The following is a 24,857-nucleotide window of genomic DNA, read 5'->3' as shown; positions in this document are numbered from 1 at the left end:
ATGCACAAGGTCAACAGTAATTACAGGAAACACACCCTTTAAGGACAATTGGACATAGTCATTCAAAGTAAACATGTTAAATAGAGCTTTATTATTCCCAACATCGTCTGATGTGGTGATTCTTTCAACAAGAGACCAGTTTCAAGACATGTTTCAAGCCTTTTGTAGCACTTAGCATTTTACCACAGTTTTGCTCCAGAGCTCCCAAAGTCACAACAGTGGCTGGAGTTTAAAAAGCCATCTGTCAAAGCTTCATTATCACGGTCTATGAATTGTGACGGACTGGGACAATTTTCCTGTGGGCCCAAAATGCCCTTTATCACAGAAAACAAGAGTCCTTTTAGAAACAACTTGTTTCCGTTATTGGAAGAATTCTGTCTCGCATTTTATTCCAAACAAAAATGCTTAACAAGTATTATTTTTCTTTTTAATTCCCAGAAAAGGTTAGTATATTAAAAATAAGGGGCATTCTGTGGTAAAATTTGGTGATATTGACCGTTTGCATGTTTACCACCTGTATCTAGTTGTGTGATGGTACAGTAGTTTGTTACATGTATGTTTATATTGAACTTGGTGCAACAGAGACAGGTTATTCTAAATATCCTTGTGATGTGTATTAGCTGATTTAAATCCATGTTGGCTTCAAATGTTCTTGTAGAGCTTAGACCTTTTCGTCTTATGTTGTAAAAAAAAAAAGAAAATACTGTCCAGTACTGTGATGTGTGGGTTCAACTCATCAGTATTCCTCTGTGTTTCACCATCCACGTCAGCACCTCTCATAGTCAACGCTATCACGTCACACTTTCAGTAATCTTTGTCTCCTTATGTGCCCTTCACTCCTCTCAAACTGTATATCTCCCATAGTCATTCCCATTCAATGTCCTTCACACCTTTTATTCAGTATTACAGTTATTAGTGGACATGAAAGGATGCAGCTTGTATCATTGAAATTAAAGTAAAGTATTTAGAAATGTATTAAAGATGATGTGTTTCATATGGGGCAGGAGAAAATGTGGTGACATTTTGTTAAAACATACAAGCTGCATCTTTCTAGTTTTGAGTCCTGCTCTTTTTCCTGTGGTGTAACCAAAGTCTGCCATGACTGTATGTGTTCACCTCTTCTGACTGCGTCCCAACAGGGAAGAAGAACTCCTTGCTGCTGCAGAAGTTCCAGAAGGACCTGAACGCCGGCGTTTTCAACACGCAGGAGAACGAGATATTGAAGCAGATTATCCGTCAGGACAGGGAGATGGTGATGATGGTGGACCGCAAGCAGTCAGTCACCGGGATGAACTCAACTCCCATGTCAGGAAACTCAATCATTAACTCGCCTGCCCAGCCACCATTCTCCACTGCCTTTGGTACCAATCAGCTGCAACAGTCCTCCGTCCCCATGACCTACAGTGCTTCAGCTATCGCCAACGCCTCTGCTGCCCGCATGCTGCCGGCTGCTGCCGCCGCCGCCGCTGCAGCGCAGGGGATGTACTCGGCTGCCAGCATGTCCCATGGCAACCTCAATTCCTCCTCGACCAACCCACAGACCCCGCTGCAGCAGCAGGGCGCAATCATGTCGCCTTGCTCCTTCACGGCTGCCATGTGCAGCCCGCCCGTGCAAACCCCTTTAGCTAACCGGAGCTTCCAGTACGGCTCACCTACAGCCTCCCAGCTGTCGCTCATCCAGCAGCCCATTGCCCAGCCGTCTCTCGCCACACAGCAACAGCTTGCTCAGCAGCCTGCTGGGGCAACTGCAGCTGCAGCCTCTGCAGCGCAGCAGCAGCCGCAGCAGCCATCACCTCAGCAGCAGCAGCCGCAGGTCTCTTCACCTCAGCGGGGAGACATCCACAAGAGCACGCAGGCTCTCCAGTCGGGCAGCTTGAGTAGAGATGTCCGACACTTATCGGCCTCCCAACCGTCACTGCCACATGACACGTCTCTGGGGCCCAGAGCACATCCAACTTCAGGAGACTCTCTGGCCTCCATCGTGCCACCAACAGCAGCAGCGGCGATCCAGGGAATGAGTCTACAGAGCGGCCTCCGCACTACAGTGCCCCAGCGGGTCAATTTATTCCGCCAGATGTCATCGGGAGCCTTGCCCCCAGTGCGTTCGGCTGCAGCGGCAGCAGTGGCAGCGGCAGCAGTGGCAGCAGCATCATCATCATCATCATCCTCAACCCAGCACAGGGAATCCCCTGGATCGAGGAGAGATTCTGTCCTGAGCAGTACAGAGACTGAACAAGACAAAATGCGTTTTGCATCAAATTTATGATCCCATTTTTATCTTCTTTTTTTTTTTTTAACTCAAATGTTTCACTTCATTTTTGAAAATGGAGCTCAAACTAAGAGGTAAAAATGAGGAACTTCAGCATTTTTATTTTGTTTCTCTCTGATTATCTTCTAAAGTAACCTCATAGAAATCCTGTATATATAAGCCCTTGTATTATATTTTAGACAATTTTGTCTCCCTAAACTTAAGAATGTATATTATACAGATTATACAGATACATCTCACATCTCTTTTCTTTGAATATATATATATGAGAATAAATGATACGTGTGTGTGTGTGTGTGTGTGTGTGTGTGTGTGTGTGTGTGTGTGTGTGTGTGTGTGTGTGTGTGTGTGTGTGTGTGTGTGTGTGTGTGTGTGTGTGTGTGTGTGTGTGTGTGTGTGTGTGTGTGCATGTGACCACGTGTGTAAAAATCCAACTACAATATTGGCAATGGCAATTTAAAGCTGTAGTATAAACGAGTCTTCCTTTCTGAGAAATATAAAGAATATATATAATGTATGATGGGTTTTTTTTATTTTGTTCTTTTAATTTTACATTTTGTTTTATTTGTTGTTTTTTTTAAACTGGGATGCTTTGTTGAATCTGATAATAATGTTTTTCTTTTCTTTTTTTCTTTTTTCGTACCTGTGGAAGAGAAGCATTATTTTCTCCTATTAAGCAGCTTTAGGCACCACTGTGGAACAACAAATGCAAGCAACTCTGACCAATAATCTCAAAAAGCACACACTCATAAAAAACAATCTCACAATTTACAGTCTCAATTACTGAAACCTCATTTCAGAAATCAAAATATACTGTAACTAAGTATTATGTTGCTCTCTGCAATGAAAATACAAGCCGCTGAGCCACTATATCCCCACAGAGGCTCATATACAAACCATGACAGTGTTATGGGTCCAAAGGGAATAGATAATACAAATGCTGCTTTCTTTGTTTATTTAAGGAAAATGGAGTGTGGAGACAGATATGGATGGATGCTATTGTTTTTTTTCTATTTCTGATTTCAGATGGCTGAGATGTTGCGTATTGTTGCTTAAAAATTCTGTGTATATTTATAATATTTATAAACTAAAGATTATCACCATTATGCAATAGACCGTGACATAAAGATTACCTATATGTGTGCTGTAAATAGTTTTGTAGATCTAGTATTTACAGATACTGTGTGGTGCATTCTCTATCATAACAATGTCTTACTTCTATCAGGAACCTGGATATCATCTATATGCGACAAAGGTTTAGTGACAAATACATATGTTTCAGAAGAGATAAACAAACCTTAATGCAATGCAGAGAAATGTCTGATCGAAGGACATTCATAGTCCTTTCTTTCTTTCGTTCTTTCTTTCTTTCTTTCTTTCTTTCTTTCTTTCTTTCTTTCTTTACCTTCAACAAATATTTGAATTTCATTTTTGAAAGCATAATACATTTTCCTATCACTTCATTCCCCAAACGTTCTTTCACTTGCCGAATGATTTCCACAAAATGTATTGCCTATGAAATCAGGCATTTATCATTATGCCTTCTTTTTCTAACTAAACACATATTAAAATCAACCTCCTTCAGCTGTTCTGTAAACGGTCATATCACAATTACTGTCGCCGAAGAACCTGGCACAACAGTCCCAATACTCACTCTTTAAATTCCAGGTATCCTGTCACTCGTGTGCAGCAGAAGATTTTTACTCAGAGGTGTTTTTGTGTTGCTGCTGCTGCTGCTGCTGCTGCTGCTGCTGCAAGCAAGACAAGAAAACTGCTGGTTTGCATTAAGGTTTCTGTCTCATGTAAATCCATCATGTGGGCTTAGATACTCTAAACTGACATTGAGACAGAGGTAAGGTCAAGGCAGAATATTGTGATTCTGTTTCAAATAAATTAATAAATGAAGACTTGTGTAATTTTATATTTATGAATTAAAAGAAATAATTCAACAAAAATAAGCCAGCCTTTCTGGTGAATTGGTCATTTCTCCTGCATATACAGTAGACTGCACATTGTGCTCAAGGCCTTCCTGCAGTCTACTGAAACAGATGTGACCAACTATTGTGCTCATGCAGAACATCTATGTGGAGTCACAGTTTTCACGGAACCAAATATCAGTGAGTTCAAAGTGTCTGAGCCCTGAAAGGTACCATTTTTTTTAAAGACGACGAGTCCTTCGCTGCAGATTGTGTCGATGGTGTACCAATACAGTCAATCCACCAATGTCATGGAAGCATGCGCTGTCACAAATACTTACAAAAAAAAAAAAAAAAAAAAAAAAAAAAGATACTATCTCAAAAATGTTGACGTTTAATGTAATGTTAGATTATGTTTTGTTCATTGTCTGTCTGCCTAGATGTTATCTGTGTGTGAGCAGAAGCATTGACTCTTCACATGGACATTCAGAAGTATTTGTGCCTAAACTATAGCCATGTTCCATCCTTTGTTATGAGTGTGAGCTTGGTGCGTACGGTGAGAGCGTTGGGGGGGTGGGGGTGAGGAAGGGGGCCACTTCTTCACACAACTGCGCATTCATTCTTACTATACTCTATGTGTTCTATGTCTCAGTGTTTTTAGACAAGAAAGGAGTAAAGCAATGGTGACGGCCAAATGTCTCAAGTTTATCCAATTGGTAACTTTACTTGCAAACGTGAACTTCTAGAGGCAGGTTTTTATTTTCTAACACTCTCAGTCAAGCTATATAGAATATTTAATGCGGTTGTGTACAGTTAAAAAAAAAAAAGTGCAATCTTTAGACTTGCAGTAATATATCGCTCAGTGAGACATTGTACAAATCTGGAGCACCTTTATACCTTTCTTTGTAGCTAGCCACTGATGCTTGGGTTGAATATTGATGTGTGGAAGGAAACTGGCCAAAGCAAAACATTCTAAGTCATTGTCTTTGTTTTAAATTGCACTTTCTGATTTACTAATAATAAAGAAAAAGGTATAGATTCTTTCAGCTAGGTTAGAAGTTGAATGAACTAGTAAGGGAGCAATATCTCCAAGACTCGGCGCTGCCCTGATCCTGTTTGAGGTTGTAAATGAGGGGGGAGATGTTCTATTTACAACGAGGAGCGCTTAATCGTGAATATGCCATAGTGTATAGGAACTAGTACACAGTCGAGATGGATAGCAGCACTGTTGGTTTGTGCTGTTTTTGATACTTGCCTTTGGAGGGAGAGCTTCCCAACTATGTGCTTTTTTCACTATACCAATCGCAACTAACATACTGGAATGGGCATTAATGATGATGTATAACACAAACTAATGAGCTTACATATTAGCAGTATAGAGACTCTCAACAAACCAGCACATATATTTGTATATTTCTTTTTTTTTCTTTGTTGTTTTTGTTGGTTTGAGAAAAAAAAAAGAGATGCAAAAAGAACTGATAATGCCCAGAGAAGACGAGCCAAATGCTTATTTGGTTTTGAAGACTACAGGTTTCATATGTTTACCGATGATATGCGAAGTGGAAAGAGGGGCAGAAGCGATGATGAGCTGCTCGGTCCTCTTAAAGTCCACTCACAAGGTCATTGTTCAGCTCATTCATGTAATCCAAGGCTTAGAGAAAATGAACTGTCAGTTGGTAACTTAATACGGATGAAAGAAAGATAAATGTAAACTTTCTTACAACAATATGCAGACAAACAGTGTTTGTCAAAAAATCTTTTTGATTTTTTTTTTGTTTATTTTGTTTGTAAATAATAAACCTTGAAAATATAGAAAATAAACGACATATTGTCATTTAAAATGTGTGGGTGTCGGTGTGTTTCAATCATTTGCAGTTTGAGGGCGACAATGTCCCAGTAATGCCGGAGGTCACAGAGTATTCAGGAATAATGTCTGTCAGCATTAACAGACAGGGAGGGAAAAATACAAAGGCCTTTGTGGCCAGCAGGGATTTCTTTTTGTTATCTCCAAATCCACATAAAGAAATCATACAAAAGACAGATTTGGGAATGGGTATTCGCATATTCACATTTAATGGAATTTTCTTCTATAGGTTTAAGAACAAATAGATGTACATTAAAATGAATGAGAAAACAAATGTTACAGCAGGAATGATAAATGAATAACTAACTCCAAATTTCCTCGACACTATGCGCCGGGGGGTACATTTTGAAATTCTGCAATTTCACAAAAACTTGTGAAATTGTTCAGGGAAAAATAAATTCAGTCTCAAGATAAAGTCATTTGTAATTATGGTTTATCATGCCCAATACAGTGAAAAGTACAAAAACCCACTGGCCCAAGAATATATTATGCTGTTGCTGACCATGCTTCCTGACACAAACTGTGGCCTGCCAGTCAGGTAGATATCAATCCAGGACACGGGCGTCCACCTACATCAACGTCAACTTCTCACCCAGCAGAGCCGATCGGTGTCGAAAGCACTGGAGAAGTCAAAGATCATGACTCTCACAGTGCTGCCCGGTCTGTCCAGGTGGGCGTAGATGCAGGAAGATGTTAGTATCCTCCATCCTGAGTCAGGCTGGTAAGCAAAACGATGGGGGACCAGATGAGGGTCAGAGCTGCTCCGGGACAAGTCTCTCCAGGGTCTCAATGATGCGTGACGTCCGCACCAGATGTCAATAGACTCGATCCACAGAGATGTGACATCTTCAGTACAGGAAAGATGCAGGGCATGTTTCACAGTATGGAGGCCCTCTGGAGACTTTGATACTAATGCTACATTACTGAAGACGTTTTCACTGCTGCACCACTGATTTATGAGCTCTCACTTACTAAAATAGTATGATATCCACTGAATGACTCAGAAAACACAGGTTATAATCATTTTTAAAAACAATCGAGTTGATGTTTGTAATATTTCGAATTTACAAGGTCAACCCGTGGGTCAGTTTCCGAACAGATGGTGATATCTTCAAAAATATCCCCATTTACACTGTGAATTCCATCATCATGCTCATAGTATAAAATGCAAGCAGAGTACAGCTCATATTGCAGAGCTGGTTTGCGGTTACCTTTTTGACAGGCAGCTCTCGGGGGTTACAGCAAGGTGACGCTTACTCCAGATGAACAGCAACTCATTTATCACAGGCACACCACCTTAAATTATAAATTTGAGTTACTGTATTGAGTGGAAATCAATTTTCAGAATGTGTTTACAAGACATGGGCGAGGACAGAAAGTCAATGTCATTGTTGAGAGACAATAAAATAGGAAATCTAAACCTTGGTTCAGACAATTTAATAGCTTTAAAATGCATCTCTTTTTTTTTTTTTAAAGCTTCTAAAAATGTTACCTCTTTGTTTGATGCATAAAAATTTCACACTGAACAGTTTTAAAGATGATTACATCAGAAATAAATATACTTATGGAACAAGTATGTTCAGTTTTCATATCAAGAAATTTGAAAATGTGTAGTTTTATCATATATGACATTGTGGGTAAACTAAAAATGTGCTTTTTTTATAAGGTGGCACCTGTGGAGGTGGCCTCATATAATAGAAACTGAAGTTTGCATCTAAATCTATAAGAAGAGCATGCTCTGTTATTTTCTTCTGCAGGGCTACATTGGAAGAAAAAACACTATAAAACTACATTAAGGTGGAATAAAAGGCATTTGTAATCCTAAAGTTTAATGTCTTCTTAGATAAGCATTGACGCGGTAGCGGCAGGTCTCCACACAGGCCGGATTGTGGGATAAAACCTGGCAGGTATTTTTTTTTAACTGTTACTGAACAAGAACAAAGCAAATCCATTCATCTTCCATTCAACTGGTGAAACTGTTCAACTTCATTTTAATTATAGAGATACCCAGGCTTAATGGGGTGAATGAATAGCCTGATTAGCATGCTTAAGCACTGGTAATGGAACCACAGCCAACATTATTAGCCTCTAAAAAAAATGGCTCCACAGTCTTTACAGCGTATTCCTCCCAGAGATTCTTGCCTTCTTTTTTTTTTTTAACCAGAGAGCGTGTCAATATGCAAGAACACAAGATCAGGGATTGGTACAAGCTCATTGTCAACCCTTTGAAAAAGAATTTGAAATGGTGATCATTAATCAAACCATGCATTTGGAAATATTAGACTTCAATAAATGCATGCAACCTGACTTTGCGGGTAGGTAGTACATAACAGGTTGAAACAGAGCTTACACTAAGACCGGGATTACCTTTGATGCACATATTTATAATTGTGAGTATGTTAAATCTTTTCATCTAGCACTGAAAAAACAATCATGTATCAAAGCATCAAGCCCATTACAATCTTTAAAATTAAATTGCATGAAAAACCTCTTTAGATGTGAAGAAAAGCAAAGTATCACAGCACACATGTAAAAAAGTGGTCCGACTTCAGTTTCCTCCTGCAGTCCAAAAAGTAAATATGTTTGAGTTTAATCAGTGACTCTGCCTTTCTTGGATGAGATCTGCTTCACAATCACACTCAGGTGGATAGAAGGTGATCTAAGAGAATCTTATCTTTCCCCTAAAGGAAATAAAAACCTTTAGAAACAACAAAGGGAAGCGACATTGAGGATAATAGGTTATTTTTTGCTTTTAAAGAAGAATCGATCAAGTCAGATTGTTGCCATGCATGTTATTTTTGTCTGTCTGAGTTACATCTGAGTCAACATTAAAGTCCACTACCTCCAACTACACAGGCATTTGTAATGTTCACAAAACCTACCCAGCTATATGTCAAACTTTATGACAATATCTGGTGATTCTGACATTAACACAATGAGGGTTTCCAAGGATTCACTGAATGTCACATGATGAACATAAAGTGGTGTAATTTCCCTGAGAGAAAGGAAAGAGGAAGTGTATCAAGAAAACCAGAGTGAACGAGACACTCTGGTTTCAGATTGTTTCATTGGATGAAAAGAGAGTTGTTGAAGTGTGCCATTAAATCAGTCATCTCAAGGCAATTTTCCAGAGAAAAACTACAGCTACTCCAGATATGCAAGCATAGGCGACAGGGGAAAGGGAAAACTAAATTTGTATTGGAAAAAACCTTTACAGAATCATGCTCCGATTTGGCAGCTTTCTGCTGTTAGGGGTTGGGGAAAGAAATAGAAAAGAATGTATAGGACAGGCATAGAGAGGAACAAGCAACAAACACATTGTCGTAAATCCATTCGCTGCAAACATGATGGGTCAGTTGGCTTGGATCAAAGTACAGAGGGAGAACAGAGAGAGCATAGACTACGGTAGAAAGACAAGGTGTTTTTAAAATGTAATAGTGAAACTACACTGTCTGGAGAGTGAAAAAAGAAAGCCTAGAACCTCCAGTATGCCAGCACTGTGAGAATAAAGAGTTCTTCTGGGGTAACTTTCAAAGTGAAAGGAATGAGTGTACATTTCGAATTCTAATTTCTTATTTTTAATCTATTACAGATTTCACAGGAAGTCAATATCAGAAGCTAATATTAAAGTCAAGTTGTCATAATGTGAAAAGTATGTGTCCTAACACAGAATCCTGTGGAACTCCATGTTTGACTTTAGTCTGAGCTAGACAGTCATCATTAACATGAACTAAGTCAAATCTGTCAGATATATATGATTGAACCCAGTTTTGTGTTGTACCTTGAATCCTGATAGTACGTTCCTGCCTCTGTAATAGGATGTCAAGATCAATAGTACCAAATGCAGCACTAAAATCTAACAGCACAAGAACAAAGATGAGTCCTTTATCTGATGCCATTGAGATGATCATTTGACCAGAGCTGTCTCTGTGCTATGATCAGCTCTGAATCCTGGCTGAAAAGACTCAAATAGATCATAGGGACTATGACTTAGGCCATTTTTTGAAATCTACCCATTTTTTTGAAATCTACCTTCCTAACAGTGCTTTGTTATGGAAATATGTTATGAGTCTCTTAATTTCTTGTACTGCTTCCACTAGATTAGTTTTTAACAATTCAGCTGGCTCTGTAGCTAATCAATGACTTGCTTCACTCACAAGAGAGTTGTAATGTCAATCCAGGTCATTTTGAGTACATTTGTAGGTTGACCTCCCATCAATCCAGTCGTCCATTGTCATTCCCTTCCCTTCCCTTCCTTTCTCTGTCAGGCATGCATGTTGACTGGATTAAGGGGAGTTATCTTCTTTGAAATAAGACTGGAATAAGGTTACAGGCTTAGGCTTGACCCTCCATGATCCAGCAGTATCTCAAGGTTAGCTAAGGCATTGGCTTATATAATTCAAATCTTTTGAAGTAGTTCTCAGCTGCTATCATACATTACAGGTACATGCTTATTTGCATAGTTCCATGTGAATTTAACATATTATTTAAAACATACATTTCTGAATATGATATTCATTGTAGTTAAATTTGCTCAGACATATTTTTATATATTTGCAGCTGTGCAACTATCTGTGCTGCAATTGTGTGGTCTTGTAGATTCAATATTACATTGAGAGAGAACATGTGCCTCAACCTTGATGTGGCCATGAAGTGACTTGAGACCTATTACTAAATATACTTGTCCTTCAGACTGATGTTATCCACGCAGATTCAATTTATTTACGACTGTGTATCAAAATGTTTTATTTAACCCACAGCATTGGGGTCAACTGACATCTAGGTTAAATTATACCAAGGACAGTAAAGTACAATACACAACAGACACAGCGGAGTTTCATTGGTAACCAACAGTCTTCCAGGTTACGTTAATCACCACACTCGAGGGTTCCTCTGAAAATAGGAATGCATTTACTCTTTATGCCTTTCCTTTGTAGATGTACAATATATATTTAGAAATCTGCACCACATGTGATTGAAAATTAGGATTTATTTAATTTCCATTAAAAAAAAACCCTGAAATATATGTTTTCTTGCAGAGCCAAACAGTGAATCATATAATAGAGTTGCGCTGGAGGTGCAGCTTGCAGTTGCTGTCAGGACAAAGTCTTCTTCTCTAGTCATTGCTGAGCAGTGACTTGAGGTGATAAATCAGCATAAATATCCTGAAGTAAAATATTAGAAATGCTGGTCAATGCTGTTGAAATAATTAGAAGAAATCCCTCCTACAAATGTACAATGTTTCTGTTGCAATCTTCCTAATTTCAACATGAACAATAGCGTCATGACAATATTTACCAAATAAAACCAGGGACTGCAAAAAAAAAAACACCAAATCATTGTTCTCTGCACCTGTGACTTATTTTAAAAAAGTGAAAACAATATTGTTTACAGATGGTTCTCAGTCTTACCTGTTAGTTTTGGCACTGACACTGTCAATGGATCAAATATCGTTGCTGTCTTTCAGATCTTGTTTGAAACTGTTCTCATGTAATTTTTCACTGCTTGTACATTAACACTTTTACGCTTGTTTGTCAGCTGACAAACAAGCAGCCTTCTTTGTTTGTTCCTTTGACTGCATGTGACACCATTTGCTTATGTTCTCACTCTTCCCCACATTACCCCATGACATTTGAATTATTGAAAAGTATCCTTAAGTGCCTTTTTAAGATCAAACCCACCAGAAGTCAAAAGGGGGATGGCTCTGAAATGATACTCATTTTGGTTTTGTCTAAGAAAAAAAGAAGAAAGAAAGAAAAAAAGTTGTCTTACGATCACCTGTCTTCTATATTTCTCTGGCATCTTAATTCATTCATTTTTACCTGGTGCAAGTCTGTGTGCACACCCTGATGAGATGCAGTGTCGTGGCCTGCTGGGTGAAAGCTTCCTGGGAGACACAACAGGGGACACTGATTAGGATTCAGGAGCTGCCCTCGCTGCTGTTTGGCCTCCTCCTGCACCGCTTTGTCTCTGTCTGCATCTGCCCACCATATCTGGCTACACGGATCACAAGCCAGTTTCTTCATTTTGATTTTATTTCATTTTGCACTTTGGTGTGACCCTCAGTGAGAGAAAAACAGGATAACATATGTGAAATATGTTTTGCATAATTAGACTAAACATGTAAAAAACAAAAAATAACCTATGATCTGACCTGGAAGCTCATTACCCCCTTTGCCCTACTTACAAAAAGCAATTACTTTTCCATTAAGAGGTGCTATCTACAGGCACTGGTCAAAGTCTCACTTCCAGCTCAGCATATGAAAAGTCAATTCTCACCTAAAAGGATCAAGGTACGCACTCACACCACTCTCAAAAGTTTTTTGTATTCATTTGTGAGCTTTTGAGCTAACAATCATGTCCTGAGATAACTACTAACAGTAGTGATTTGGCACCATATAAATCAAGCTGAACTCAATCAAAGAATTACAATTGAAGTTGGAGTGTAAACACCTATTATAGGGGATGATTAAATGTGGGTTGTAACAAAATCAAGTTGGATGAGATGGGGAATAAAATGGCCAAAAGACTAAAAGAGATGACCTAATTTCCTTAATAAGTAAAATCCAAATGAAAAACAGCTCTAGAAAAAGCACCAAATAACCCAATGAAGTATATATCTTGCACTCACTAGAGCAGCCTCATAGTCCAATGGCTATTTCATTGGCTCTTCCTGAAAGTTGCTAAACAACATTGTTGCATAATGTACATGTACATTCTATTGTAATATATGTAGTAGGAGGGAGAACTCACTGGAGAGACAAAAACTGAGGAAAAACACCAGTGATTCTAGCCTGCAGCAGATTTATGCCTTTAATTTGCAGTCTGGATGCATTGTGGTGAACATATAATGCATCAACTGCTGCTTGGTGGGAGTGCTGCAGAGCTGTCAGTGTGTGCATGACCTACTGAGAAGAGCTTTTATAGCATAAATCTCCGACAAAAGGAAAATGATTGGTCAGTTGTTACTTATTTAAAGAAAACAACTATACCACAAACCACAAAAATTTCGAGCAGCTAAGAATATTAAATCTCTGAGTTTAAAAATGCAAAATTGTTGAAAACATTGTATTATGTATTATTGTAAAGAATTAATCAGTCCAACAAAGTGCAGAAAATCAGATTATCTTTAATCAAACATGAAAAACAAGTCATATCGCCAAAGTAATTGCAAACTTGACTAAAGGTCAATAGAGTGTTGTAAAGCTACACTGTATTACCTAATAGAGAGAAAGTCAGAAAAGTAACAAAAAATGGAAAATATTTCAGGAAATTCAGACCAACAGAAATACCCAGAGGTAAGTATGAACTCTTATATAAACTAATTTAATATTAAGTGAAGTGTTTGACCCTTAAAGGTGATTTTAAACAGTTGAAACCAGAATGAAGAAACAGAAGAAATGCTTGCATGATGTGAACTTTGATGTTTTCGACATGTGATGATGGTTATTGAAACTAATTAGCATTTCATTTAGCATATATGGGTTAAAAAAAAAACAACAACAAAAAGAAATCTTTCAATGAAAAGTAGTTTTATCTAGTTTATCATTGAACTCTTTAATTTCAGTTGACCGAACAACTGATTTTTATCAACATTTTCATGTGAACCTTTACAGAAATCGGAGTGCATGCAGCTTCCTCACTCCTCCCACACAGAAATAACACTGAAGACACAAGACATTTCTTTCTCCTTGTTGTTTTCCTTCTGTGTGGTACCCAGATGTGCGATGAGTCACTTTAACCTTTCCTGAGAACCCTGCTTTCACGTAGCGTTTAACCTCACATATGACTGCCGGGCGTCTACATCAACCTCATGGCAGAGGTTAGAGGCCTCATGTGAGACACACACGCACGCACGCACGCACGCACGCACACACACACACAAACACACACACACACACACACACACACACACACACACACACACACACACACACACACACACACACACACACACACACACACACACACACACACAGTCGGTCTCCCTGAGCATGAGCAAAGATGGGATTATCAGCCAAAGCGTTTGTAAAGGGACTTGCTTCTCAAACAAAGGAATCAAAGATAAATTGGATGGCATGAAGCAGATATGGGGCAAAATTAAAGTTGACGTTATTGTATTAGCCACCTTGGCTCTTTATCTACCGGCCCTTCATGTTGCTGATGCAGCCTTCCCTTCAACACTCAATGGCCTATTGATGAACTGTCAGCAGATGGTGTTTGTCATCTCCTTCATGCACCTGCAGAATTCTTCCACTCCGAAGCCCATTCCTGCATCTTTTTTCTCCTCTTTGCCTCAAAATCTGTTGCAAACAACAGAGTCAGACAAGGTCAATCTCCTAGATGGTCTGTCTCCACACTCCAGCACAAATACTTCACCTGAAAAACTGTTTTTTAATATTTGGAAGCAAAATATTTCTTATATCAGTAAGATCCTGCAGTAGGTCTTTACATAGATCTGCAGCTGTCATAAGTGTTAGGTTCATGTTTCAGTACTAAAGCCTAATTTATTGCTTTTACTTCATCTGTTATAATTATAATAAAATTAGTTCTGACAATGATCTGTGGTGCCACCCATCAGATACAGCCTGTCCCACACTTTAAATACCACTGACTTCATCCTCACTAAAAGAGACCCACATTTGTGATCATGCACATCTACAACAAGGATTTCTGACAATTATGGCAACTATTTGTTTGAGAAAATTTATTTTAGGTCACGAGTTAAGTCATTATATGGACATATAGCCTAATGTTTTTACTTTGAAAACCCTCAATGTTCCATTAATTTGCAAGTCACATGTGCTTGGCCTAAGGAGTGAAGTAACACAAGTGACACACATAACTCCTGAGCAGTTTTTACATAAATTCCCTAAAAGCACACCATCATCTGTATGCATTCAAACAAGGTATTATGTAGTATAAGTGCAATAGATAAAGTACATGCACTTCAAATAAACAGTAATAGGAATGCTTGCATAGAGGCCTTTAAAATTAAGATGTAGTGTATTGTCAGCAGTACAGTTAAAAACACTTTCATGGGTCTTTAGTGCAGATGTACCGATATAAAATAGTTATATAATATAACCGTATTAAGTTTATTCCACGGCAATATTACATTTCCCCACCACATGAATATCATTATCTTGCCATTAGAAGACCGAAATGATCAGAAAGTCAGTGAGCACAACTTTCTTTGTTTTAATACAACTACATTTTCACAGATGGCAAAGCTCATAATAGGGAGATGGCTAGTATTGATTGGTCAGAAACATAAATATATGCCTTTTTATCTCTGTTCTTTGCTCTACTCAGAACAACATTAAATGCATACCATGCCCAAAGTGCAGTTGAGTACATCATCCCATGAGAAGTTTTATATCTTTAGTCTCTCATCTGAATCCCTCATACACTACATGGCTCATGCCTTTGATCCCCCACATATGCAGCAGGGGGTTTCTTCAGGGGATCTGATCAGCAGATTATATAACAGTATCAAGGACAGTGTACAATATCCCTTCACCACATCCACTCTACCACTCCAACAGTAATCTGTCTGAACAAGGCAGGATTAGTGCCCTCCCAGAAATGCCAGCATACAATAGGAACAAGTGCAGAGTCAAAGGGAAACCTGATCAGCTGATAAATCAAAGGTCGAGGTATCATATGCAACGGATATGGCTGACAAACATGCTCTGAGCACGAGCAACTGCTGCATAGAGTCAGAAAAACTTTCCACTTATGGCTTACTGTTGATCACGCCCCTCAAAATTGTTATTTTGCCTTGAGTGTGAACAAAAGCATAGTAGATGTAGATGGTATTCTACTACTGTAAGTCAAGGTATACCTTCATCCCCCCCCCCCCCCCCCACTAAACCAAGTTGATTTATCACATCTGGCAGAACAGAAAAAATCGATTTAGTTGTCAAAAAAGTGCTTTTCAGAAAAACAGCTAAGATGAGAGTTGTCCAGGTGGTGTTTTTCCTCTCACTTTGGTGTCAGTTGCAGACCCCGTAACAATATTTATTGTAAAGCTCAGTGGCAAGGATGAAGATGCCCGGATAGAAAGGGTTATAAATGACCTGATCAGAGGGACAGGTGAGGTTGTACGGTTCATCAGTGAAGCCAGAGAGGTCAGGTCGAGAGTGGGTATATTGGACCAAGGATGATGGAGATGAAGCTGCCAGGCTGGATTAGAAGAGGAAATCCTATCAGAAGATTCATCAATGCAATGAAGGAGAAAACTGAGATGGTTGGTGGTGGAGGTTGTGGATAAGGTGAAATGGAGGCAGATGACCCATTGTACAGAGTTATATTTTGTTTCTTATTATGTTCGAAAAAAATTACAAATCAAAAAAGAAATCAAATGAAATATATTGTATATGTATGCTAATGTAACTAGTGCCCACATTAGTGCTGATTTGGTATGGTTGATTTAGTTAATTAATAGTTATAGTATATCATAGTTAATTAATGTACAAAACATTTCATAATATGAGAAATGTATCTTCTTGGTTGACTTGAACGACTTTCAATTTATTGTTTACAAAACATATTGATTTAATATAGAATGTTGCTTCTTGTATCTAATAAGGAGATATCTTTTAGTTTTAGGTTGGGATTACAGATATAAAGAAAATGGGTGAACTTGTGTGAAACTACTAACAAAAATTTAACTGCCATAACTCTGAAGAGTCGAGGCAACAGAAACTCACCAGTTTAAAGAAAAACATATGAAATATGAATTATACATATCTGACTTACTTTACCTTTTAAAATGAATTTATATTTCAAAGTGGTATGTAAGTGTGTTTTAAGGATTAATATGTTATTCAGACAGATTTACTATTAAATATTATGTAATGAATCACATTTCCCATTGCAATTCTCACAGTGTGCAAACCTACCAATTATGACATGTGCCTCAATTAACTTTGAGTCCTCAATGCTGCCTGATGTGACACAGCACACTCTCTTATATCCCCGTCAGGATTTTCTCAATAGTTTGTAATTTTGTAGTGTAATGAGGTTCCACTTAACTGTAGAGAGTGTGTGTGAGTAATAATTAATTACTTCACATGAGAAGGATGGAGCATTGCAAATATAAAAGGTTGCTGACAAATTCAATAGATGAATGTTCATTGTGATTAAATTGACAAAGTGGTAATCAATTCATGCTGTGTGCATTTTGTGACTGTGATGGACCCGGAGTTCCCTGGTGCTGGTCACAGGAATATGGATGGGTTTATTATCTTCACTTTTTAATTCAGGAAAATTATTATGCACATTGATTTTGTGTATGCAGCCTTTTTTCATACACAAAGATATGTATGCAAAAAAGGATGCATGCAATGGCATTTTACGGAATAATCTGATATAGTCTGCAAAACAAAGATCATGAAACGCATGTGTGGATCAGAGTAATTCAATACTAAATGTCATGTCTGCTTTCAAGAAGCAAAGGGGAGAACTAAAAATGCCCTAAAGGAACATTATACACAGAGGGACATGCTCAAGGGAATTTATGTGATTTTTAGTACATTAATTGATTTTTGAGTGATCGGACTTACAGTTGAAATTACACAGAGTTCAGTGAAGTTTTAGGAAACCTTCAGTATTATCCTGTCAGACGTCCCCACATATTCATCTGAACATAGCTCATCTAAAATGCTGTATAGCTTGTATTTCATATCATGCTCCACAGTGGAAAGTTGTAACTAAGTATTTATTTAGGCACAGATTTGAGGCTTTTTTTTTTTTTTTTTTTTACTTTCTATGTACATCCGGGACAAATTATCTTAATATGTTAACATTAATTTTAACTGTTTTGTTCAGTTGAAATGTGAACCAAACAGAGTTGCTTCCACGTCATCCATAGAAGAGTGGCCTTTCTGTCCCTTTGAAGTACCCATACCCATACAGACACTCACCACTGACACTGGCATAGAGGAAGATGAACACAGGCTTCTAAAGCTGTTTTTAAACTCATTCGACACATTTTCAGTTGTTGATATGAAATATGTGGGTTGTCAAAGAGTGTGGCAGACTTAAGCATATTTCTTCTTAAATTAAGTTGATTAAACTCTTTTCATTTTGCGGTTGTTGGAACATTTTCTACAACTGCTACTGCTACTACCACTACTACTACTACTTGACTGAAACATACAAATAGATATATTGTTCAGATGGACACCAAAGAAAAGTAAATTAAGTGAAATTCCAAATATAAGAATTCCAAATGTAAAAAAAAAATAATAATAATAATAATAATCATGACTAATTTGTATAAATTGTGCCATTGATTAAACTCTGTACCTTTGACTAGTGAAATTATGTCCTGGTTTGCATTATAGGTTTTGTTGGTCAGAGTTTTTTGTGTTGCCTTCTTTTAACTAGAAAAAAATATAAATGCTAAGTCTGTGTATACCCTGAAGGACACCCTGCCAGTATATCATTCTAATACCAGGCTCTGAGTGTGTTTTCATGCTTAAAAAAATAGCTTGAATGCTGAACTCTAAGGCACTGACTGGAAATTCCACATCATTACATAAGTGCACCATATATCATGACATTGTTTGGCCACTGTTGTCTGTTCACAAAGGGAAGAGAAGCCAGTTGTTTAGCCCTTTGTGAATGAATCTTTTCTATCAGAGACCCCTGCACAATTATTATTAATCGCAGTACAATGTTGTTGGATTAGATTTGATCTGAGGAAATGACGTCAGCATTGTGTTCGAGCATGAATGAGTTGAATCTGAGCTGACAATCTGTTACATGTGAGGGCATCCAATTTTAGCGCAATGCACGGACACAATTTAGCATTCATGGATTCATATTCATAGCATTCATATTCATTCATGTTATTTTTCAGACAATGCCAGGTTGTGTATTTGCTGAATAGTCATATTTACTCGCCACTGGAGTTGTCATGTAGGCTTCCCCCCCCCCCCCCCCTTCTTAGTTTTGTTTGTAATATATTCTTTTGTCTGTTGACCTCGAAGTGGCAAAAACAAGAAAAGCGTGTCTTCCAAATAATTGTTTCTAAGATTAATCTACAAAGAATATTTTCTCTTTCTGCGTGAAATAATGCAGTGATCCATATTTTTCATGCAGAAAGTGGTGCCATGAAAGGTGCTGCTTGGAAGCATGATGTTGGAAATCGTAGGCTTTTTGTAAAGGCTTCTGTATGTATGGCCTGGTCATGGCTGCCGTGCCAAAACCGCCGGGGTCTGCAGGGACATTGAGTTTATAGAGTTTGTTATGCGGTGTGTGGAGATGGACTCAAATCCTGGTCATTCAGTATCAGTTATTCATCACTAAAGTAAACTGTAATCTGGTCAGTTGGAGGGCAAATGGATGTCAGAGGTTTCCCCCGATGTAGAGTCCCATCCCAATCCTAGACTCCATGGACATGTGACACCTAAAGCCTCCTGCATAACAGTAAATAATCCTGCCATCGTTAAAGCCAACCCGATTAAAGCAAATCCCTTATGAATTGACTTTTTGTTGTAGTTTCCATAACCATATTAATGATAATATTATGATTCCCCCCTCGTTTTCTCCTCCGTGTTTCAGCAGAACAAGAATGCGAGCAGACTGCAGAAGTGTTTCAGCTGTTATGCACAGACAGTAGTTGGGGCATTCATCCATTGAGCCTTAAAAAACTGAGGCTGAGGCTCAAATTGACTGATATGGTATGCTCAGATGTACAAAATATGTATTTGTAATTTTGTGGATTGGGAACCGAATGACCTCCGCAACCTGTTAAGTCTAAGCTGTGGAATCCCGAACCGTCTGTTACACGACATAAGCTTTCATTTTATTTTATTTTTTTCCGCCTCAGCAAAACAGAAAAAAAAAATATGAACACGATCTGATGTAATTCTATAATGCCACCCTACAACTGCTGCTGGGTCCTCGGCTCTGAGACTTGTGTGTTGGTGACTTCTAATGTGATGTTCTATAACTAGTATGCGTATGGTTATATCTCAACTTGTCGTGAAGAATTTATGCAACATGGAGAGACACATTTTAAGCATACAATGACTACTGGTGAGAGAAACTGATCACAAACACTAAAAAGATGACAGGATCTTTGGAGAATTAAACATGTATGCAACACAATATTTTAATATTTCATTGAACATTGAAGAAAAGTTCTCCTGGTTTAATCTGTTCCAGGTTGAAGTACAGGGCAGCACAAATGCACAGGGAAAGGTGCTCCATGCAAATACAATGCATCTCCATGTGTGGTCTGCGGAGCTCAATGTCTCTAAGCTATTTGTTCATTTGCAGAGTCTTAAGAAATACAGGATGTGTCGAAATCAGTATGCCACCTTTGAAATCAAACTAATTTTATTTAGCATGCGTCATCTTTAGTGACTCCCAGCTTTTTTCTTTCATAACAAGTGCATCTTAAACTGCTTTCCTCTATTTCTTAGGTCACCAGATTCATTTTCTCCTCCGTGACTCTCACATATTGTGCTGTTTACTCAGCCTCTTGGCCTAGTTTATATGCAAGCCCCAGATCCTCAATGTTTTTGTAGTGCTGTGCAGATTTGTCTCCTTTCTCACGAAAACTCTCGATGAACTCTCACGCAAGCATTAGGCACACCGTTCAGGGCAACAAGGGAAATACGTATTTTTAAAGGCCTGTATATCTGTGGAATTACTTTAAAGTGAGCCAGAACCTCAGTGGAGCAAGAAAACCCATTGACTGACAAAACATAGGCATCAAAAAATAAGCCATTTCATCTACTGTCATTTTTCAGGGACTGCCCTTCCTGCTCTGGCAGAAGCTTTGTGATAATCAAATGGTTTCATCATGGGTGAGTGTTACATCACAGAAAGAGTGGACATGTACAGATGCGGTGTAAAAGTAGCTAAGCAGATGCGTATCATCTGCCCGAAGTAATAATACCATGAACACATCGAGTGACCATGTGGCTGTTATGCAGTCGTTCAAACCGCATCAATAAAGTTGCGTCATTAATGGAGTTTGGAACAACGGGGGTGAACCCAAAAGTGAATTGGTCAATATTTGGAGCCAGTTTGTGGACAGAAACAAGTGTGCAATCATTATCTTTACCAATATGGCAATTGTGAATAAATTGCTTTGTTTAACCAAACGTAAATGTGTTTGTGCAGACAAATATTTGACATATCAAAGTACTTGTGATGGATTGTAAGAACAAAAAATCTTGTGATTTTCTTTTCTTTTTGAATCTTATGAAAAGCTTCTGACTTATGATGATGACACTATGTGAAAAAAGTGATGGCACCCAGTCTCATCTCAATGTGGCAGGCCTGATAACATTATGTGCAATAAAGTTCTAATTACAAGTAAAGATTTGGCTCTGCATTTACATTACGACTGTGTTTTGAGTCCCTGAGAACAGCTTCCAGGAAATGTTTTCAAAATGCTCCCTTCTCTATTTCACCAGAGAAAACACAAGCTTTCTAAAACCTGTTGTATTTGCACATGCAAATACTACCCTCAACACCTTTTGGGTGTTGAGGGGTTAGAGACACTGCTCCTCCCCACTGGATCGGATATCAAACCTGTTTCATTTAGAACTTTTGTCACATAAAATAGTCTGTTCATAAATGTAACTATCAAATCTCTGACAACATTAAGATTGGACACAATATTTATCACAAACAACTAATTTGGCACTGGTCCACCGTGGGACCTTCAATAATAAATGCAGTGCATCTTTGTATGCAACATGAAGCTTGTGAACTTTGGCTCTGCTGTAACTACACCACAAGTGGGCAGTGTACAGTGGCACGAAGTAGCTTTTAACTAATGTGATTGTTATCTTCTCAATGCACAATATGCTGGCACATTCATTCTAAATTAGTGTGCCAGCATGTTGTGCATATACTTTGCAATATTGTCTTTGTATGTCATCATCATCACAAAGATCATTCCTGATTATATGCCCGGGGTATTTGACTTTCTCCACAATATTAAGCACACTTCCAGATAGGTAGAAAACGGGAAACACAGCATTATGGTCCTCCTTTGTGCTCACAATCACACTCTTTGTGGATTGAAGCTGATTTAATAGAAATTTAGTGAGCTCTCACTTCCGTGTGTTGCCATCTAATTCACACCCAGCCCATTCATATGCAATCAAGCGTGCCCTGATGATTTACGGAGCTGGCACGTGACGCCATTAACCACATATTTGCTCATGGCTGCGAGAGATGATAAGACCAGTGGTTGTGGGTGAATGTTGGTGGGTATGAAAAAGCATTGTACCAACCCCCCTTTACATTTGTCACATTGAACCCATCAATTTCCATATAATAATGAGGACAGGTGAGCTTCCATCTCCACCTCTTTCTGTCTCCAGTTTTAGGTGCGTGTTGTGTGTCCGCATGCTGTCGGTGCTCAGATGTTGCTCTGGAAAGTTTCTTTGTCGTCCTGACATTGGAGGAGGGAAGCTATTTCTGGATCAGTGTTTGCTCTTGCCTCTGATGTAGCATCCCGGAGGTTTATTGACGGGGGCGGTCAGTCGGGCTACTTGACATACACCACCAGCCAAACCTCGCATGACCTGAGCCCAACTTGCACTGAGAAAATATCAAAGTCAAGTTATGAATGTCAATCTGTTAAAGTCATTCTGCTGGGGGAGAAAATGGCACTATTCGACATATTTAATTTTACAAGTGCAGTTCTAACATTAAATCATCTACATATTTATATTCTTACACAAAAGCTGCAATATCTTAATACTTTTGTGAACCATTTTTTGACAGTTGAGACAATCATGATATCACATACTACTTATTCAAAGGTTGTCTTTTGATTGCATTGTGATTTTTAAGTTTATTGGCAATATTGCGATCTGGATGAAAAACAAAACACTTCTATAGTAGGTGAAACTCCTGAGAGTCTTCTGCATCTTTTCTTTCCTATAATGCTGAGGTTAGCAAGTTGTCTGTGTTACATTTTTCACTGAAATGCGTCATAACTCAGCGCCTGGTCTGTCTTCAACATTGGCTTACTCAGCAAAGTATCTTCCTTTACGTTATGTGCAGAGCAATAGCCACCTCATGCTTGTCATTTTTCATTTTCAAAGGAAGGACATATGTCTATGGAAACTGAAGCTGTCATGGTGAAGAATATTTGTTGTTGGTTGTTGGGGGGACTTGTTAATCTCATGGAACAATGTTTAAAATAGAATGAAAAACAGACGTTGAGAACATTTTCCGTTGCACTGTAGGCCAGAAGAAAGTGAAGGAAGGCCTCCATCCCAAGCCCTCCATGCCATCAGTCAGTTTCTAATGTTTTTGCTGACTGGATGAAAGTCATTCATGCAATGTATTCATCCTTTAACAGATGATTTACTGCATATCTCTCGCTCTCTCTCTCTCTCTCTCTCTCTCTCCCTCTCTCTCTCTCTCTTTCTCTCTGTGCAGTAATCTGCAACGAGACTGCAGCTGAGATGCCGTATGGAAGCAAATCATGACTCAATTTAGTTTTGTTGGACTTGTTCAATTCTGTTTGCTGTAATATTTGTTGAGCGATTTTTAAAATGCTGTGAGAGATTTAGAGGAACGGATTTCTCATCTTGTCTTGTCTTTGCATAACTCCCTCCCCTCTGCTGCCCCCCCATTGCCTCTTTCTGTCATGTTCTGCATTTCAAGCTTGTCACCAGCGTCCTCTGTCTTTGAGCCTCCCTCTCTGGTGATTAAATTATCAGGATGACATGTGCAGGTACTCAAATCAATTCATATATTTAAAAAGTTAATAGTCCTCTAGTTGACCGACAATATTCAACCCTCAACATTTCCATAACGTGCTTTGCCACAGATGACAATTGGGAAAAATAGTATTGTTGCATCAGTTACACTGCATGTCTCTTTCTTAACCTTGGGATCAATAACTAAAACTTAATATTTTTCTGTTTGAGCTGTAAAGTTCTCTGCTCTCCAGTGTTTGATATTTAAGGTGCAATTAAAAAGCAGAATCAACTGGCAACATGCCATAAGGAGAAATTACAATATACATCTGTGTATCATCTGCATAATTTATTATATTTGTGTAACCTTTATGAGACTTTCTAACATAATTGACATGATTCTCACATTTTGTGTCTCTAGATTTGGTAGCAGAGAGGAAGAGAGGGGGGGGGGGGGGGGGGGTGCTTTAGGGGAGAAATAAGATGCCACTCTGATGTTTACTTTGTCCCATTTAAAAAAATGTTTCATCATCATCTGCATTATTTCAGCTCTATTCAGAAAAAAAAGCAAATCATACTTCTGAAAAAAACATTAATAAATGATAAACAACCAGCTGTGAGCATAGTTATGCAATCACACTCCAACGTGTGTGTGGGAGAGAAAGGCAGAGGAATGACTGGTCAAAGTGGAAGAGAGAGAGCAAAGCGGCCGAGACTCCAGTGACCAGGATGCATGAGACTTATCCATATTGATGCTGTATTTACCGTCATCGCCTCCCAGCATTGACCTGTGAGTTGCTGTTTAATGCATTATTAAAAGGGCTTGAGGGCTTCAAGTGCTCTGAACAGCAAAAAGACAATGAGAAGATATTTCATGCTTCGGCAGCATTCAGGAAATACAAAATATCTACAGCCTTATTAACATTTAAGAGTAGGCAATCAGTGGAGAGGCGGAATAGCAACTGTGTGAAACACTTGCTTGTGCTGTAAAAGCGATCTGGCATGAAGAAATATGTGTGGAGTGTTGAAAATGTTTATGGGCTTCAAGTAAGCAACCAACACTGTTGTGCAAGTTAGTGAATATTACTACTTGATCACAGTGGGAAGCTTCTTGT

The 24,857-nt window shown here is 38.6% G+C and overlaps 1 protein-coding gene across 1 annotated transcript in view; it reads left to right on the top strand.

The window, feature by feature from the left end:
- hcn1 (hyperpolarization activated cyclic nucleotide-gated potassium channel 1) overlaps positions 1 to 2,266 on the top strand; it is a gene marked incomplete at both ends in the record, with an annotated part of 68,295 nt that extends 66,029 nt beyond the window's left edge. The window contains one exon of the mRNA XM_080510125.1: positions 1,140 to 2,266. Within this exon, the coding sequence (XP_080366251.1) occupies positions 1,140 to 2,266 (1,127 nt within the window). The remainder of the gene's footprint in view (positions 1 to 1,139) is intronic.
- Between the last annotated feature and the right edge of the window lie 22,591 nt (positions 2,267 to 24,857).

The sequence above is a fragment of the Blennius ocellaris genome (genome assembly GCF_963422515.1).
Source record: "Blennius ocellaris genome assembly, chromosome: 15".
In the NCBI taxonomy this organism is placed as follows: Eukaryota; Metazoa; Chordata; class Actinopteri; order Blenniiformes; family Blenniidae; genus Blennius; species Blennius ocellaris.
Note: the sequence above shows the minus strand (reverse complement) of the source record. Positions and strands in the feature narration are given on the sequence as shown.